Source organism: Mugil cephalus, chromosome 7, assembly GCF_022458985.1.
Source record: "Mugil cephalus isolate CIBA_MC_2020 chromosome 7, CIBA_Mcephalus_1.1, whole genome shotgun sequence".
NCBI classification, from domain to species: Eukaryota; Metazoa; Chordata; class Actinopteri; order Mugiliformes; family Mugilidae; genus Mugil; species Mugil cephalus.
The window spans coordinates 22,998,804-23,013,803 of record NC_061776.1 but is presented as its reverse complement, the minus strand read 5'-3'; the positions used below and the strand labels follow the sequence as shown (position 1 = coordinate 23,013,803).

Sequence of the window (15,000 nt, the reverse complement as noted above, 5' to 3'; positions counted from 1 at the left end):
TGTGACGGGAATACCAACGCAGGCTGTGCTCCATCATTAGGGACGCAATGGAGCACATCCTTAACGCAAACACAAGGTGGCACTCCTGGATTTGAATTTTTCCTTTAAATCCTACAACAGGGGAAAGCACGCACACACATTCACACATCAAGTGTTTTTGTATTAATATCAACTGTGTGCTTAGTCTGTTTAAATGGTTGATGTTTGACAGGGAGCGTCTTAAATGTCCCGTTTTACACCATGAATGTACTACAATAGCACTAAGAACATAATTTGTGTATGCGTTTTGAAAGCTAATAATAGCTAAACACGCGTTGCGTATGATTAATAGCAATTAGAGCGCAAAGGGACCCCGAGAAACCCGCGTCCAGCCAGCTGCATGGGTTGAGCAATGTATTGCGGCGACCGACTTTGTGCTGCTGCCTGCCTCGGAGATAGAATCCATCACAGAAACAAACCGCCCCCTCCCACTCAGAGTGCCCCCGCTTCAGATGCAACTCAAAATACATAAAGCCTCCCTCCATGTTGCACGGGGACTCCGGGGCCAGCACATATGAACCGTTTGCCTGAAAGTATCGCCTAACTTTAATGTTGAACGACGTGCGTGCGGCGGCTTCGTGTTTTTTGGACAAGGGGAACCTTCCGACGGGCTAGTTCCTCCTGGTGTTTTCAGCGTCGTCCCAGACCACGGCCTCACATTTTTTTTTTTGGATGATCCGAGCTGCTAACTGCTCACTCAAGCTACCTGCTAACTTCACTTAGTTAGCGACGTCGGTTGTATTTTTCTTTTATTTATTTTTTACTTTATTTTTATTTTTTTTCCGCCGCACATGAATACTACAGGTGTTGCCCACGAATATACTTGTTTGTAGCGATGATATTTTGCGGAAAGCCATAAATGTCAGCCATTCCCTGGCTTCCATTAAACAGCTAGCTCACAGCAGCTAGCAAGCGCGCTAGTACGAATAACATTGTGGGGAAAACAAAGCAGGAATAACCACTCGTCTAAATGGACCACATGTCCATTATAACCCAAGTTTCCAACCCCAAGGAGGAGGAAATAATATCCTTCAACCAGGAGAAAGGTAAGGAAAGGACAATTATCGTTTAACAACTAGAGCCAGCTGGCTAACTCCTTTTCTCTACTGACGTTAGCTTCTGTTCGCGCTGGCTAGCTGGTGTAGCAGTAGTTGTAGTAGTAGTAGTTGCAGACACTGGTTGCCCGTGTGTGCAACTGTTCTCTTTAATCACGGAAACGTAACCGGGGTTGGTTCATAAACTTTTGAGCATGCAACAAGTTTATCGCATGGAACCTGTCCCGGGTAATTAGTCTAAGTAACTTGCTACTTGTTCAGATTGAAGGTCGCTTTTATTCCGTTAACACTGATAGAAGGTCCACGAACGCTTTTGTCAAACATTAACTGTCTTTCCGTACTAAATTTAGGCCAGTGGTGCCAAGTTCTTACTACTTGCGTTGTGCATTTATATTGTGTTAAAATTATATTACAGGTTCAGATGATTTAAAAAGTGATTTATTATGTTTGACCGCAAAACGTTCAAAGTCTATGATGGTTTGTGAGGGGTAGCAAGAAGGTGTCTCTTGGACAAAGCAGTTTTTGCAGACAGAGTTCTGTGTTGTCAGCAGAGATGGATCTGTGGATGTTTAATCCACAGGTCTTTGATCACACTGAGATGCACACTATTCCATTGTTCTGTTTGTTTTTGTGTTGTCATCACTGAAGCTGTATTATCCCCAAATACTCTTTCTTTTTTTGTGTTTTCCAGTGAAATTCGACACCAGTAACTTGGTGTTTTTCTATTTTTATCCCTACTAAAAAAACTCTAAAACTGTCATCATTTTGATTCTCAGTCTTTGTGTTATTTTCTGCTGTCTCTCTTCACTGACACTCACATCTTATAGCTATACAATATAGCTGCTAATATCATTCTCATTCCTAGAGCACTTTGGCACTTTGTGGTTCATCGGGGTTAGCATATCAGTATGAAATCTCAAACCTCACATGTCGGTCCACCAGTAATGCAAGAACTTAGGTCTTTCAACCACAACAATGTGTTTTCCTCTGAGGGTACAAAGGTATCCTTCAGTAACAACTATGTGACACCGTGGGCCTCATGGGGGATTACCATTGCAGGTATGTAGAGTTAAGTGAGATTATTCTGTCCTATTCTTTCCTTATTTATAGACTGCAAGGTTGATCAAACCAAGCTTTGTTTTGACATACATATATACATCTTTAATTCAGAGAGAATGGAAATGTGTTTCTCTTGGATCTGTGTAGACTTAGTTAAATAAGCTAAATAAGTAAAAGCTTCCGGTTTCTCTTAAGAATGAGTCATACAGAATCCATTGCTTGGGGCTAAGTCAAATATTGCCATCCATTATAGGAACTGTATGACCGTGGCCCCACTCCTGTTTGTTCTTGGTATTTTGAGAACAGTACTGTTTGAGTATGAGTGGTACAGTTACATGTTGTGAACATGAACATGATTCTTTTTTTTTGTTTAGTTTTTTTTTAATCCTTGATTTCTTTTTAATTGAATGTTTATATCTACAAACTGTTGTAATCAGGCTATAGAATATGCTGTAATACATAGTTGAGCTGTGATTTGACCATTCCTTATCTATTCTAAATCACCAGATGTCCTTGAGGAATTTAATAGATAGTCTTCCACCGCTTGAACAGGCTCCAAAGTGTCTGGACAAAAATTGACCACCTTTGCTCTTAGTGTTCCTCTACTAGCTGTCTTACGACATGTGCCTGCCTTTCGCACTGGTTTGGCTGCCAAGCAGCAGCTTATATATAGACCTGCTGCCCTGTTGGCCAGGGCACCACTGACCTCCAGGCCAAGTATAACTATTTGCAAAGATGACAATGATAATTTACTTCATTCTCAATGACGTCCTATAGGCTTTCGTTTGGAAAGACATCACACAATTTATAAAACAAGGTATGTTATGCAGTGATGGTAGTTGGTATTTTATTCTTATTATTGTTTTGGAGGGTTTCAATTATAATCACCGCTCTGTTGAGATTGTAGCGCTGGGGAACTGGGGAAAAATGCATCTGCTGTGTATATGGGTGTCACATGAACCACTTAACCTGATAATAAGTACTCCACCAGAGTCACGGCATACAAGATGGTCTTGAAGATTAATTGATGTGTGGTGGTATTTAAGTATCACTGCAGGTGTTTTGTCAAATTAATGAAAATCTCTTCGTTTTTGGCACAAATATTTATAATTACCTTTTATGGCATATTACATAACAATGTGTAATTATGGTAATTTATATCTTTAAGGTTAGTGTTAGGGTTAAGGTCAAATTTAACATAATATCTATAGTGAACATTATTATCATGTCATGATATCAGTATTATACTTTATAAGTGTTCATTACTTGTATAGTATGACTCTGTAAAGAAATTACATATTGACTAGTGAGACATACGACCATTCATAGAGATTTTATGCAAATGTTGTTTTTTGTGGTCATAAATCCAGTTGCTTGTTTGGCTTCCTTTGGTTACAACAGTTTCACAGTCTGTAGTTTGTGTTCATCTTGATCTTTTAAAACCAAACTATTCTGAATGTAACACTCCCCGTTTGAGTATTTAGCCATCCGTTTCATTTCTTCACACAGCTACACTTAGTGTGGTTTAGCCAAACTAAGTTCTTATCAGAATAAGACGCATAAGTAACACGTCATTTGGATTTGATTATTGCACATGTTTTAACTAATGAATTAAAAAAAATACATGCTCAAGCACCTGAGTGGTCCTACAACCCGTCAGAGCCATTTTACTGTAAACATATTCTACGTCACAGTACTCGGGGTATGTGCAAGACTACGCTGCTGTTGCTGTTCAGTTCATCGCCAGATAAAGCCCACCTTAATGGGAAGCTTAACTTCTTATTTTACAGATTGCCTTGTTTTCGTGTTTCTATGCATCATAGTTAGTCATTGCACTGATTGACTGAAAGAGCTTTTGTATCACAGAATAAAAAGCTTTAGCATAGCCACAAACTATTCACAGCAGCAGTGTGGGAGAGATTTTGCTCTCTCTGAACTTAATTAACACTTAACCAAAGCTATAAGATGTGTCAACAATCACAAACTCACCCATGAGTCTAGGCCACGACACGTACTCCTCAGCTATAAGAACAGGTGACTGGTCCTCTGGATGCATTTTTGTGGTCAAACCTTTGCTGAAAGTTGTTGTCATGCTTATAAATCATTTAATGTTGTGTAGTTTTGGATGTACTGGAAGGCGTTTGTCAAAGAAGAACAACACAGGGAATGTTTCGCAGTGCTAATTATTAGCTTTGGTAATGAAACTTTAATGTTTTGTCATGAGGGGGTAATGTGTAATAGCACAAACTTTGACTTGCAGCCTTAATAATGTAATAGAGTCCAGTTATTCAAATTACAGTCCTCTGTCCGGCTCAGGTGGGTGTTTGAGTCCTTCTCTGTGCATGATTCAGTAGTCTTGTGAATTCTCTGATGGTCCCCTGATGTTAGCCAGGAATCATTACTGTTACAGGTTGTAGTGATGAGTCATTGGATGCTGACAGCTGCCTCACTGTATCAGTATTATAAAACGGAATTAATACAGGGTTGAAATGAAAAGACAGTCCAGTGTAATAAGAAAAGAAGAAGTTGTAAGATTGGGTTATTTTCATATTTAAACAGATCAGGGCCAATATGCAGTGTTGCCCTCTAAAACCAGGGGAACAATTTGGTTAATGTGTCTTTGGGGTTATTTCTAAGTTCCTGTAAGAAGGCATTTTATAATTTAATACTCGTGAAGCAAATCTCTAAATCAGTTTATTGCTTGGTATTTGGTGGTTGCTGCAGGGTTATGTAAAAGTTTGGTATTTTCCAGTGATCTGAGTCAGATGGTAGCCTTTTATTCTTCAGAAACAATAGACAATATCAGGAATTTCTTTTGCTTCAGTTTTGACTTTCTTAGAACATTGACTGAATGTTGTCATGAATGTTTTAAACTTGATACAACCCAAATACCCAGTCCGCTCTCAGATGGCTAATTAACATTCCTAGAAGCCATAGAGGGAAATGACAGGTTTGGGAGGGCTGCGTTTCATGTAGCGGTGACATAATGTTACTCTGTCACAGTCTGAAAACGTGCGGCATGATTGAGTATTTTAACTATAAAATGTATACAACTGAATTAACATTTTTAAACTAATTTTGTCGAGATTTCACTTATCTCAAGATGCTATGGTAAAAGTTGTCTAAAAATCTCTTGACAAAGCTAGAATGGTGTAAAAATAGTTTGGTTAGAAGTGTGTTTTCATGACTTGTTGTGTACAGGCTTATTTTCTTCAGCCTGTGACAAATGTCCGATTCATTTTTTTTGTTTAAGGTCAAAGTGGCACAAAATAAAGATGCCAAATGACATGACATAATGCTATTTGCTCTTCACTGGTATTCAGTTGCAAAAGCATGCTGGTGGGGTGAGGAGGGGGACTAATGGGTGGAGAGGAATGCAGCCTTGTATAGGCTCTGTGGGGGTCTGAGGGCCTCCCAGCTCCTCCTCCTACTCCTCTCTCGTGTGTGTCCAGGCTGCTTCAGTCACTCACCTGCCAGCTGAAACGTGGGAGGGAAACGTAAGAAAACATTCAAAATGGAGACGCCGTGACCAATCCGGTGACGGGAGCCACCACAGTGGGAAAAAAAAAAGAAGTGGGAGGAGTGTGCAGCTTCCAACTTGTCACTATTAATAAAAGCTCAGTGTCTGATTTAGACCCTGCTTCCTAGTCCTGGAATGAGAGGCGGTTTGCAATCGGAGCAGAGCCTCCTCTGAACTGTCACTGTGTGTGACTGATGTAGTCACCCGGCCCGCTAAGTTATTTTCTGATCAGTGGGTCTGCCATGGCTAGTCAACAAAAACCACCACTAATACCATTTAATCACACTATCAAGGTCTCGTGTATTGTTGTCACTGAGTGTGGCTCACACTATTGTGGTCACATAACAGTTTGTTATTCAACAACAGTTATTCAAACAGCACACACACATTTACAATTCTTATCAGCATCTGTCTGCTACATTTTATGACAGAACATTAATTTGCATATTCATTTGTTCACCATTCCTTCTTTCTTTCCCTCCCTCTTCTTTTGACAGCGTCCCAGTCAAACAGCAGCCTAAAGAAGCAGAGGAGCCGAAGCATCTTCAGCACATTCTTGTGCTGCTTCCGCAACTACAATGTGGAACCGCCGACCTCCAATACCAACACCAGCTCCCTCCCTCCACCTGTTGAGGAGAACGGATCACCTCCCAAGGTGAACTCCTGCTCCACTAAACCGAATCCTCTATTACGGGCTCCAGAATTATTAGTCTGCAAGAGTTTTTCCATTAGTTGTAACCTCTCCGTTTGTGTGAATAGTGTTTTTTTCTTTGTTTTAATCCATGCGGATCCTTTGTTTTTCTTCTTTTATTGTTGTTGTTCTTCCCACCCCTCACTCTGTTTATGTATGTGTGTGTGTCAATCTCTCTTGTGTTGTAGTGTGACCAGGTCGAGGTCATCCCTGTCCCTAGTGTATGTATTGCCTTTTTTCTTTTCCTTTGCATGCAGGCTGAGTGGGCTGGTTCTGGCACATCCTCTCTGTGTGGGTTCCAGTGCTCCTCAGAGATCCCTAGCTCTGCTCCTGTACCGCGGTTCATTTTCAGCCGATCATAGCACTGACTGTGTGGAAGGTGTATGTGCCCCTATGGGCTTAAATGATGTCTCAGTGCTTGAGCTGCATGCATGACACTTGGTGGTTTGTATGCTCACACTAACTGTCTAACATTTTAAGTGTAAAACTTGCACCGAGTCTCAACCTTTCATCAAATATTAAATCTATTTATTGTGCTATTTATCCCCGCAGTGGGATATGCTTCGAGTGAGAATTAAAGGCCATCTAGCTCCTTGTTTGAACTCCTCGACTAAAGGCTGAAGTTAACTTAAGGACGGCCTTAATTAGATTTTCTGTAGTCTGATCAACAAGTCATCCAAATGACCAATTACTGATTGTATGTCTCAGTTCTATAAATTCATCCAATTTAATAAAGTGTTTCTCCTGCCCTGAGGCCTAATTACCACTTGACTTCATCCTATCATGTTAACACATGTATACATTACAGGTTTAATGGCACATTCAGACTTGTGAGGTTTACGTTTGCTTGATCTCAGTGCAACAAAGACTGCTCTTCAGAAACGCTTGCCTTTGCATGGCCTTTGTTTGCAAGAATGTGCATAGTTTAATTTAATCTGCACAGTGCTGTCAAACATCAAAAGCGGACTGAAGATAGCATTACAGTTCTCCTAGAGTCTTTGGCTCTACCAGAGTCCTCTGATGAGGAATTGCGGAGGGTGTCATTTGAAGCTGTGTGCCCATCAAATGCACCACTCTAGACATGACATGGCTTGATGTTATTTTCATTGTTCTCACAAAAGGCTCTTTTCTAACATGGTTTTGGCTTTTTTCTTAATTCTTATTTTTATTTGCTCAGTCTTACACTGTATTTCATGCGAAGTATATTTGCCCTTGCTCTCTCTGACTGTTAGTCTCTACTTGTCCTCCTCTCTTATATACTGACGCTCTCTCTCAGTAAATCTTACATCGTCTGCCTTGTCCTCCCACAGCCACCAGCCAAATACCTCCTACCAGAGATGAAGATTTCTGACTATGGTAAAAAATGTGTGGTGATTGACTTGGATGAAACACTCGTCCACAGCTCATTTAAGGTAAAAACAGGCTTACAGTTACACTGAGTTTTATTGTTGACATCCTGTAAAGCTGTGTCTTTGTTAGTGACTGTGAACTGAATTTTCCTGGACCTTGGTAAAATCCCAGCATATGTCTTGCAGTGAGACAAATGGGCATTGTAGAATTGTCTTTATTTTTGCATCTACAGCTCAGCCAATAGTACTGTATTCAGTAAGTCAAGGCTGTGTTGAATCCATTAGATCACTGTGTAAACAAAGCAGAGAGAGGAGCAGGTGGCAGAGGATATGGTGTAAGAACAAGGGCAATATTACGGTACTGATTGTGCCTTTATAGTAAGTACAGGATTGTAACTGTAGAGCTGAAAGGTCAGGTACTTGTTTGCAACAAGTCATGAAGATAAGTCATTATCTTCAAATTCAAATCTTTGAATTGTCACATTATCATGAATAAAAGCTTTGCAGAAGTGTACCATTGTTAGAGTTTAAATCTAGCAAACTGTCTCTCTCTCTTTCTCTCCTCCTGTTGTTCAGATCTGTCTGAGGACAGTTTGTTGTCTGATGTGTCACTACAGACATTAAAGATGGAAATTGGATTATTTTGGCAAAAATAGTGACTGGTTATTTATTTCTTCTTGTAAAAGACCTGACAGTCTGAAAAGAGGTTAGGTGTTGCTAGCATGACCTCTGCTGGTCAGTTTAGTTATTGCACCAACAGTTTTAATGACACTAATAACTTGATGTTTTTTCTTTTCGCAGCCCATCAGCAATGCTGATTTCATAGTGCCAGTGGAGATCGATGGTACCGTTCATCAGGTATTGTACATAATCAATAAAAAGACTGTTTGTTTGTTTTGTTTTTTTGTCAAGCATACTAATTATTTTTTGGGTACCTTTGTGAAGACCCTGAGGAGATTGACTGTTATCCAGTTCAAGTAATCCAGGATAGGCTGTGTGTATCCTGGTTGGCCTATTCATGATTACTTGCACTGGGTGGCAGCCACTGGGCGAAGAGAGGGGGCATCTGTACTTTGAGTGGGATGGTGTCAGCAATCTGGGAAATTTTCATAAGGCAAGAAATGAGTAGCAGAGGTTCTAGCAATCCTCCAAAGTGTTTTGTATAACATTATAAAGCACTGCAACAAATGACTCAGTGGAGGTTAAGGTAAAAAGTCCAACTCAAACATTTATTTTTAGTGCTTGTCTGCTCCTCTTGTCACACGTGTGTTGCTTTTTTTTCTTTTTTTAAAAAATCTGTACTAAAATTTGTGGTCTGTCTTGCAGGTGTATGTGCTGAAAAGACCACATGTGGATGAGTTTCTTCAGAAGATGGGGGAGCTATTTGAATGCGTGCTCTTTACAGCTAGCCTTGCCAAGGTGTGTAAAGATAAGCTTTCAGCACCTGAGGATTTATGAACTTGGTTCAATTTTGTATTCATTAATTATCATCTGCTTTTGCTGTCTAAATTTTCACACTTCTTCTGCTTCACTCTTCCTTCTATCTCTTTTATACACGTGGGTAAGTTTAATGAAAGAGCCACAGAAATAACCCTGTTGAACATATTGTTCACGCTGAATTAAAGTCTAGCAGTCTGTTGTGTTTCGTAGCTTTGTAGAGTAGTATTTACTGAGTCATCTTCCTCGTTAGGTAAACACATTTGTGAGGGAGAACATGCTTTGCTTCCTGTTGGAATAATAGTGTCATAGCATTTAGTTTTTGCTGCTTGTTCTGTTTTAGTTGCATATGATCGGAAAAATGTGCTTCACTTTCTGCAAAACTCAAATTGCATCACTAGATGCAGTGACTGTCTTAATATTTATTTTCCTAGCGATGAAACATTTCCTCTGTTTGTCTTGTGCAGTATGCAGACCCTGTGGCAGACCTGCTGGACCAGTGGGGCGTGTTTCGAGCACGACTCTTCAGAGAATCCTGCGTTTTTCATAGAGGGAACTACGTTAAAGACCTCAGTCGGTTGGGGCGAGAGCTCAGCAACGTCATCATTGTTGATAATTCACCTGCCTCTTACATTTTCCATCCAGAAAACGCTGTAAGTTATTAGACCATTAACATGTTTGTCATAGTCAGCTCTACATTTATTAGACTTTGAATTTGCTTTGGAGGAGTCGTGGCCTCCCACTGTTCTCTCCTTCATATAGTTGATTTTGTCAAATAGTGTACTTTTCTTAACACAACATTTTGAACTGAGAAAAAATATTTTCAGATATTGCTCTTTTTTTAGTGTGGTAGTATTTTGTATTTGTGTATACACTGATCAAGAATAGCATTGTGACGGCTTGTTTACAACTATAAACAGTTGTGACTCATCAGAGAATGGACATGGACGTTCTGAGGGTGTCCTCTAGTGTCTGATAACACAATGTTGTTATTGGGGGGTCTTTGGGTCCTATGGGTTGAGGGGAGGGGCCTCTGTGGATCATCCCACAGATACTTGCTCAGTTTGGCATCTAGAGAATTTGGAGACCAGGTCATCACCTTGTGCTGTTCTTTGTGGTTTTGTTGTTGTTGTTGTTGTTGAGTTTTTCCTAAACCATTTTTGTGTGTGTGCCTGTGTCAGTCTGCATCCTGCTATGGGGTGGGGGTGCCTGGTCTGGTCTAGGTGGGAGCTACATGTCCAAGTAACATCCACCTAAATGAATGCCAGGTCCAAAAGTTTCCCATCAGTACAATGAATTGTCACAAGATGGTCAATGTTATTTACTCCTTTCCTCCCTGGTGTGGCTGTGTCAGACACTCGCTCAGTATTGTTACCCAAGTTTATGTGAAGCAAAGACAAAAAGAAGTCCAGTCTTTAAGTCTTCATTTCTATGACAGACCCTCCATCACAGAAACCATGCGCCCCATCAGAGTATGAATGTGTGTAGTGTGTGTGTGTGTTTTCTTGAGGGTTTTTAATGTAATGCACTATCTAAATATAGTTTGATTGACTGATTGATAGTCTGCACCAGTACCACCGGTACCCTGCTCCACCAGCCTGTCCTCTCAAACCGAGTCCAGCAGTTTGAAATGCAGGATTCTTTTCAGCTGTCAGCTGCTGCTCTGTCCAGTTCTCTGTTTGCTGCTCCTGTTTTGGTCTGTAATCCCAACCCTGTGCCATCGGTTCTTAGTTCTGGCCCCTTAGCTCAGCTCGAAGCTGGTGCTTGCCCACAACCTGTTTGGAACCAGTTTGGAACCGCTTTGTCTGGTGCTTTGGGCTTTGGCAGTGGAAAAACAAAGGACCGGTGCCAGGTCAGGCACCGGTCTCCAAACAAGCCCTGGAACCTGTTTGGTGGAAAAGGGGTAACAGTTTGTAATGTTATGGCTGATTGCTGTAAATACAACAGCACGTCATTAGCTGTACCTCAACCTTCATTTGGCTACAACCAGAATGAAAATTTGATTTACAATATACAGCATGTGCTTTCAGGTATTTTTCTGAACTGAAGCAAACTTGGCATAAAGTAGAATATTGTGGAATATGTTGCTACAATCTTCATAGATGTTAATGACAATTGCAAAAAACATAATGTTGTTTTAATACCAAATTCCATTATAATTTGTAATATCTATCCCTATTCATTGTTTGCATGAGATACAAACTAAAGTTAGATATAATAATTAATGTGCAGATGACATCCCTCTCTCTCTTATTAGCATTTATTTAATATGACTGCTAATAATTACTGTTACCCAACTTTGTGCAAGATCAGGCAGTGACTCTTCAGCCACCTTGGTGAAAAACTGGTTTGGGAGATCCTGTTCTTCTTTGATAACCTCAGCTGTTGTTGTGCTCTCATGTTTGAGCATGACAAACAGCTGGGTGAATACATGTTGCTTGTCTGTAAACTGAAGGATAACTGCCGGTGGTGTTCCCTGTTTTCCCAGGTCCCAGTTCAGTCCTGGTTTGACGACATGAATGACACGGAGCTCCTGGACCTGCTGCCTTTCTTTGAGGGACTCAGCAAAGAGGAAGAGGTTTACGGAGTACTGCAGAATCTGAGAAGCAGGTAGCAGGACACACCACCGCGCCGCCTGTGCTCTCCATCCGTCTCTGTCCCTTTTTACAGCCACATCTCTGACTCAGGCAGATCCTCCCACACGCGTCCCTCTTGTGTCTGCCTCAAGGGGTCGCCTTGGAGTCTCACTGTGGAAACCTTAAAGTAACCCCGTCTCTGCTCTCATCTCCTGGTGACTGGCTGCCTTCTGAGTGCCATCAGAAAAACAAAAACATTTAATATCCCAGGAGCACTGTGTCTCACAAAAACCACACCAGAAAGCGTACAGAGCAACCTGAGTTGATTATAGCGGGGACAAAATACTAAGAGGAATGAACTCTGGTCTTTATTTTCAAATCGGCAAAGATTTACTACAAGGTGAAGTGCTTATTTTACCACCCAAAAAATCTCTCTGTCCGAGACTTGTGTGTGCGGTACGACACACAAGTCTGAAAAGAGTTTGTCCTCATATTGTTGCTATGCAGGCAGTTTCTGGTAGTAGAAAGGACTGTGATTCTCTTTTCTTACTGAATGAAGTGCCTTGTGTGAATGTTGTTTATATGGGGAAATATTTTGTACACAGCATATTTCCACACAGAGTACTTCTGTCTTTTCACACACGATATGCTTTAAAGTGGACACAGACAAATCCTTATATAAATGTTGTACTTCACTATTTCAATCATCAACGCTGGGCAATTGTCTCATAGTATTCTTATTTTTTTTCCCCATTTTGCTTGTGCCATTATATAGATGTGACTTTTTTTTTTTTTTTTTGCTTGATAGAAACAGTTGATTTGTTTTAGGCACAGGAGTCTGTTTGCAGTTGTGACATCACACCTGCAAGTAAAGTATTTTTTTTTGTGTTTGATAATTGGTTCCGAAAGCTCAGATAAATTGTGCCATTTAAATTGTCTCTTTGTTGTCTCGCATTACTCCCCTTATTTTGTTGTATTATTTGCCAAATAAGGATCTTTTTTTTTTTTTTTTAACGAGCCTCATATCTTTACCAGTGGTTGAGCTCAAGCTGTTAAACCATTAGTAGTAAGTATAGCATTATAGGTTTTATTCTTTTGACAAATAGATGTCAAATTCATTTGTATGTTTTTAATGTCTTTGTCTTGTTATGCTCATCAAATGGCTAACTTTTAGCCCACGTTTTCCTTCTTTTGTTTTTGGCACACAAGTGGTGCAGTTTCACCCACACGAGGGGTGATCTTTCTCTAAAATTGTACACATTTGCAAAGGTGTCCTTTTTTTTCATTTTTTTTTTTTTTATTTTATTTTATTTCAGATGGTCTGGGATCTTACAGTAGATGGGTTGAGTGCCACGTTTTTACATTTTCATGACATGGGTGTCTTTAGGTGATAGTGTTGAGTGTTGGAGTCTGGCCAGTGTTAAATCACACCATTCTCCTCTTGATTTACATACGGTGATGGTCTGGCCACGTCCAGGTCTGTAAAAACAAATGGAGACCGCATGTGGTGTTTATCTTCCCAGACGTTTTTCTTTTTTTTTTTTTACTGCTCTTCACCTCAGTGCCTACGTTTGAGAAGAGCCCAGCAAACTGAATGCTGCAACATTAGCTGCCGTGGCAATAACCTTTTCCGGTGGTTGTTTCCATCCCAACTGTTTGGTTTGGGTGTCTAGAGCACTTGACAAAGATAGCCAGTAGAGGATTGTTAACAGGAAGGCTGGTCTGGTCATCACAGATTCTTTCAGTGGTTGTGAATGAAAATATTTTCCACATTATTTGATCCAGTTGTAGAATCAACTACTTTATTTGTGTTGGAGCGTGCTTTTCAAACTCAAAATACTGAAACAACTTGAATGTTGCTTGGTCTGTTTCAGTAATGGCAGCCAAACAACATGACATTGCCATAGTTAAAGGCTTTTTGTTGTGGAGGAAAACTAGAGGACACCTTCCAAGCCTACAGATGGGCGTTCAGTCCTGGCCCATCCAGACAGCCCTCCAAAGGTTAGGGTCCAGCTCTAAATGAAACACTATGGGGGCTCTGCAAAAGGACTGTGTGGAACCTCATCGTGGCATTGATGCCTTATTGCCCGTGGAGGCCCAAAGCAATGTTTCTTCATTAATTCCAAGGTTACACCTACACGTTTTAGCATCGTCTCTTTAGCGTTTTCTTGTGGAGTGTGAAACCAGCGCGGTCTTGTATCTGGACCGTATGTGAGGTGGGTTAACATTGTGTAACAATGCAACAAAGCGTGGATAAAGCTCTGTGGTGCCATCTAGGGATCGTAGGCCCCAACAAACCTTATTTGCTTTACTGCTCAGTTTATGAGTCGTGGTGTTATATTTAAAAGACCTACACTACTTCATAATTTCCAACGTGTTTTTGTTTTCCAGTTGAAAGGCTGCTGCTCCTTCAGGTGTATTTACATTTATCTCTCATTCTTTTGCATAAGCATTTGTGTTGGTTGTGAGCGTTGAGCTCGCGATGATGGTTTCAGTGCAATGTCCTTTTTATAAGAAGCGTGCGGTCGACTCTTCTCAACCTCTCAATGATTACCTTTATCTGAAAATGTTGTTTGTACCATTGTGATATTTTTCTACCTACATTTTGTCAGTATTTGGTTCAGAAAGTGGCATATTATCCATTGTATCCAGCTGTTCCTTTTTCTGTCAGATCTGTAATGTCCCTCTCTCATCTTTTGGTAAGAAATCTCAGTCAGGTGTTGTCTTCTTCTGTCAGGGGGCGAGTGTGTGCGTGTGTGCGCACAGGCATCTTGTTTGTGCTTCCTCAGTTTTTTCTTTGTCCATCACTTCACTCATCACATATTGGTCATTTTGTAGAGTTCACACCACAGTTCTAAAACACTTGAGTTTCAGTCACTGTGCTTTTCTTTGGTACAGGTTCTTCACTTCTTTTTTTTTTTTTTTTTTAATCACCTGTTGGTTCTTGTTGGCTTACTCTGAGTGTTGGCAGTGTGTTATCATCCTGAGCATCTTTTCTTTTTTCCTTTAATAAAAGGCTTCATTGGAACTGTTTTGTCATGTCTATTTTGTTTTCCAAACATCTGATGTGGTACATAAATTAAGGCCAAAGATAATCACTACAAACTGCTGTGACTGAGGTTTTTCACCGTCTCGTTGTGCCTGATTGGGTGCAAAAGTCATGAGAGACAATGTTATCGTCTTCTACTGAGAGTATTTCACAGTCAACCTGATTTATTTTGACGTTAGTCACCTTCCAGACATGTCACAATAAAGCACATTTTTATGGAGCACT

At 40.5% G+C, this 15,000-nt stretch overlaps 1 protein-coding gene across 2 annotated transcripts; it reads left to right on the top strand.

Annotated features, from left to right (window-relative positions):
• The first annotated feature begins 135 nt into the window (after nt 1–135).
• LOC125010090 (CTD small phosphatase-like protein) lies at nt 136–14,754 on the top strand. 2 transcript variants are annotated; one of them, XM_047588439.1, is made up of 8 exons: nt 136–1,085; nt 6,171–6,328; nt 6,553–6,585; nt 7,675–7,776; nt 8,515–8,571; nt 9,040–9,132; nt 9,618–9,803; nt 11,639–14,754. In XM_047588439.1, exons 1-8 carry the CDS (start codon nt 1,010–1,012, stop codon nt 11,762–11,764), a joined length of 831 nt encoding a protein of 276 aa, XP_047444395.1. In that variant the 5' UTR covers nt 136–1,009; the 3' UTR covers nt 11,765–14,754. The 2 variants fall into 2 exon arrangements, with proteins under 2 accessions (XP_047444395.1, XP_047444396.1); XM_047588440.1 differs by lacking the exon at nt 6,553–6,585.
• The last annotated feature ends 246 nt before the right edge of the window (nt 14,755–15,000 follow it).

Excerpts from the sequence above, each read along its gene's own strand:
- LOC125010090 (XM_047588439.1), top strand. The coding sequence starts at position 1,010 with ATGGACCACATGTCCATTATAACCCAAGTTTCCAACCCCAAGGAGGAG. Across the intron at positions 7,777-8,514 it reads TCGTCCACAGCTCATTTAAG|CCCATCAGCAATGCTGATTT; the intron begins GTAAAAACAGGC and ends TTCTTTTCGCAG. Across the intron at positions 9,804-11,638 it reads TTTTCCATCCAGAAAACGCT|GTCCCAGTTCAGTCCTGGTT; the intron begins GTAAGTTATTAG and ends CTGTTTTCCCAG.